The sequence below is a fragment of the Lactuca serriola genome, chromosome 7 (genome assembly GCF_051521515.1).
Source record: "Lactuca serriola cultivar US96UC23 chromosome 7, Lser_US96UC23_V15, whole genome shotgun sequence".
In the NCBI taxonomy this organism is placed as follows: Eukaryota; Viridiplantae; Streptophyta; class Magnoliopsida; order Asterales; family Asteraceae; genus Lactuca; species Lactuca serriola.
The window spans coordinates 190,740,625-190,745,334 of NC_136414.1; the positions used below are offsets into that span (position 1 = coordinate 190,740,625).

Here is a 4,710-nt window from a genome sequence, read left to right on the forward strand (position 1 = left end):
GTCAATTTTTTTTATGGAATTCATTTCTGCCTCAAATTTAGGTTGAGTAGTACTAGCAGCTGCTGCCCAAAACAACTTCCTATATTGTTCACCTTTGAATCTTTTCTTGAAGTTAGCATAGATGTGCCTAGCACATTGTCTATGCTCTACTGCTGGAACCCTTTCTTTGACAGCCTCTATTAATCCCTGAAAGAAAGCATGAAATAGATGACATAAGAAAAACATTCAACTTAAACAAAACAAAACAAAAATATACCTTGTGTTGGTCTGATATGAGGGTCAATCCATGTCCAATTCCCATTTCAATGTCATCCAGAAGGAGGTCAAGAAACCACTTCCATGTTTCCTTATTTTCAACTTCCACCACAGCCCATACAATAGGGAAGATGCGGTTGTTTGCATCCCTACCCATAGCTGCTAACAGTTGGCCTCTACATATGCCCTTTAAAAAAGAACCATCTACCCCTATTACCCTCCTACATGCTGCAATCCAACCATCCTTCACACCCTTAAAACAAACATACATTTTAGAAAAGTAGGTTATGGAATCAGGCATGACATTCACATCTATCTTTACTGTTGAACCAAGATTTGTCCTCATTATTTCTTCTCCATAACTCCATACTTTACAATAATGTTCTATCAAACTACCCTCTATCTCATCCAAAGCATATCTCCTAGCATTTCTACATTGAGTGACACTAACAATCAAGTTAAACTTTGTACTCACTTTGGCTTTCATTTTCCTTATGCTCATTTTAGGGTTCTTCACAAGTTGATTCTTAAAATGCTTTCCAATCCATTTATATGTTACAATGGAACCAAGTTTGAAGACTCTTGAACAATTATGGTCATCAACTAATGACTTAATCTGGAAAGACCTTTCACTGCTCATCCAGGAAGCCCACAGTCTAAAAGGACAGGAGGGGTTCTTGTTATCTTTACAACATCTCACTAATAACCTCTGACTATCATTTTTCTCAAAATAAAGGTTGGACCCATTCTTCACTGCATAGTTAGTCAAACAATTTTTCAATTCCATGGAGTTAGAGAATCTCATACCTAGAATTGGCACCATTTTGTCCCATTTCTGGTTCTCATTATGGACAAGGTACACTGGTTTGTCATCTCCATTCTTGGTTTCAACCTCATCAGTATCAGCCTCATCATTTATATCCTTACACATACCTGACACCCGATGTAAGAATTCATCACCAATAGTCTTGTCAAGAGAAGGAATGTAATAATCTGCTTCATGCTCATATGGAATATCATCAGAAAGTTGTGAATCTTTATCATCATCCAGGTCTTCCTCAGAATAATGCCCTTCATCATCTTCCACTACTTCCATATCAGCCCAATCAAGTACAGGTTCATTTTCGTGGTCTATATACACATTCATTCTTAGACCAACTTCATCACTATAACCCGTTTCAATAAACTCAAAGTAGTCAGCATCATTCCCAATTCTCCTAATACCCTCTGCCAACGGTTCATTTCTAGTGCAATAATATACATTATCACAACTGCCTTCAATCAACTTTACAATGAACAAGTTAAAGTCTTTGAAATCCATTGCACCAAAATCGACATCACAGATTGAAACAACAACAACGTTCAAGTACACTAATGGTTTTGGTGCGAATAAACCATTATAATGTATATAAACTGTTAAATAATTACTTTGTTTGGAATCGGAGGCCATCTTCTTCACTATAACACTCGCATTCATCAGTTCTCTTCAATTTCCTAACCGTATGCTTCGATTGAACTTTTTCTTCAATTTAAACGAACCCTAACTGTAAGGACAAAGGGGGTGAAAGAGAAACAGTAATTAAATGTGTTCTAATTCCACGTAATAAGACATGTCATCTCTAATTAAATGTGGTAACCGGTAAAACAGGTGATAACTGGTCGTGGTGGCTTTGGTGAGCAGGGATTATAAGTTCAATGGTATAATAAAGACAAAAAAAAGATAAGGGACCTAATGAATACAAGACGAATACTTTATTACCCTCAAAGGTCATTTTCCCTTTACAGTTTAAGAGCAAAAACAAGTAAACACTTTGGACCAAATCTTGATTAGGGTTTTTGTGTTCAAAATGAATGACGAAGAAGATGGAAAGGTAACTAAAATATTTTTTGTGTAATATGACGCTAAGACGGTAACAAGTGGGTTTAGTTCAGGAATTGTAAAAATGGTCCCTCATGTAAAAAGATATTTATGCCCTCGTGTGCAATGCATGTGAGGGGTTTAATAACCACAAACAAACGGAAGTTAAGTCCAGGGACTTGTTCCACAAACAAACCTCTCAATAAGGACCAAAAATCCAACTTTTAAAAGGTTTGAACTATATCCACAAAAAATGACAAACCATAGGACCATTTTCGCATTTTTGTCATTAATATATTTGTCTCCCCTTTCAAAGAAATGGAGAGAAAGAAACGAAAAAAAAAAAAAAAGAAAAAAAGAAAAAAAATGATAATAATTTTTCATTTTCTTTGGATCGAAAGAAATATAAAAAAATAATTGATTTTAATGTTTTCTGGTCAGGAAAAAAGGAATGAACTAAACAAACCAATTCAGTATATCATACATATTGACAGATAAAATATTAAATTATCCATACTATACAAATTACAATTGATGAAGTTTATGGGTCAACATATGAATTAATTATCACAAAAAATACAAGTGTGAACATCATCTGCACGTAGGTCCCACTGGGGTGTACTTAAATACATATCGCGGAAGCCCACACTTTCCTCCATTTATTACCATCCCTCCACCACCCCCGATCTCACATATTTCCGACTATTTATACCCACATAACTCCGTCTCCACTCCACTACCACCGCCACCACAAACCGCCATGGGCTTCTCTCTTAAACTCGCCGTGGTTTCCGCCACTGTCTTGTCAACCGCTGTCATGCTAAAACTTGTAGCACCTGTCATTATGGAGCTGACAATCTCCGACCTTCCTTTCATATGGACCTCCGTCATCTCTTGGCTCAAACCGCCGTATCTTTACGTCGTCATCAACTGTATCATCATCACCATCGTTGCTTCTTCACGCTTACAGTCCAAGCTCGATGATTCTCCTTCTCCCTCGATGTCCTCAACTCTCCCTACTGCACTCCTACTCTCAACCGAGCCCGTCAAGGTTGAGCTACCCCCACTGGAACCACCGTTCCACGGTGGTCAATTGGCGAATGAACCCGTGAAGATCACCGCCGCTAGTTACGGCGATAGTCCGATGTTTGTTCAAGCTCCGGAACCGGTTGGTATTCCTGATCAGTTTACTGATGAATACAAGGATGAAGATATGAAGGTAGCAACCGAAGCTTATGAAGAAATCACAAATAATAAAATTAATAAGCATGTAATCTCGATGTCTTCCTGGACCCCGTCAAATATAAAACAAGTAGATCTCACTTTTCCGGTGGAGAAACCACCAGCTTCCGCCAGATTCAGCCACCGGAAACTTGCAAAAGGCAGCGCCGAAGGTAATAATACTCACTCTCTTTCTCTTTAAGCTCTTTCAAATTTAAGTCGTGGTTACACGAAGTATACGTATTCAATATGTTACTAGTAATCGCCGGTGATACGCCGGAGTATTTAACGGATATACACTGAGTTTTCAATCAAAGATATTAATTACGATATTGCCCTTTAATTTGAAGACGGTGAGGAAGAGGACAAACAGAACTTACTAGCCGTAATCTTGAAGCTTGATCCTTCCACTATAATTTAAAAAGATAAGGTTAACATCGTCATAAAAAAATGACACCATGAAGATAACGTCAGCTTTCTTTGGGTTTACACTTTACAGTTAACAGTTGACACCATGGATTTGCAGGTGGACGGACGTTGGGAATTGCGAAGCCGAAGCGTCAGGACACACTGGAAACCACGTGGAAGACAATAACGGAGGGCCGGTCGGTGCCGTTGACGAGACACCTACGTAAATCTGACACGTGGGAGACACACCGCAACTCCGAGGACTCACCAATCGAGCATCACCCCGAAAGGATGACGAAGTCCGATACGTTTGACGTTAACCGCGGAGGTGGCAGTAGTAGGAAACCACCGCCTCTGCCGTCGAAGCTGAGTCGGTCGGGTGGGTCGGGGAGGCTGAGGAAGGATCCGTCGTTGGGGCAGGAGGAACTTAACCGGAAAGTGGAAGCGTTCATCAAGAAATTCAATGAGGATATGAGATTACAGAGACAAGAATCCTTGAATCAGTACATGGAGATGATCAATCGTGGGGCACATTAAATTGGCAAAGGTCGTTCGTACATACGTTCGTCCTGTTTTGTTCTATCGTTTTATCAACAAGTTTTTTTTTTTTTTTTTTTTTTTTTTTTTTTTTTTTTTGGTGTTACCTTACCTATGGTTTTCTAAAGATCAAGATCAAAGTAGATTATGTACAATTTTATCGTAGGAGTAAACGACTGTATATTAGATCATATTCATAATGGAATATAATATTTTTGTATTTTATTTTGTTAATTTTGTTTATATGAATGTAATTAGATGTCCAACTCTAATTTATATTCCAATAGGTGTAAGACTCGTGTATTACATTAATTGATTTAAAAAAATATTAAACATTAAAGTGTAAATAAAAAATATTTTTTAATATATAATTTTAAAATAAAAAACAAAGAAACGTATTTATTGTAATTTAATATCATATATATGAATAT

At 37.6% G+C, this 4,710-nt stretch overlaps 1 protein-coding gene across 1 annotated transcript; it reads left to right on the plus strand.

The window, feature by feature from the left end:
• The first annotated feature begins 2,781 nt into the window (after positions 1-2,781).
• On the plus strand, positions 2,782-4,472 carry LOC145064808 (uncharacterized). The gene is made up of 2 exons (XM_079012174.1): positions 2,782-3,507; positions 3,861-4,472. The coding sequence occupies exons 1-2, from the start codon at positions 2,874-2,876 to the stop codon at positions 4,277-4,279; spliced, it is 1,053 nt and encodes a 350-aa protein (XP_078868300.1). The 5' UTR covers positions 2,782-2,873; the 3' UTR covers positions 4,280-4,472.
• The last annotated feature ends 238 nt before the right edge of the window (positions 4,473-4,710 follow it).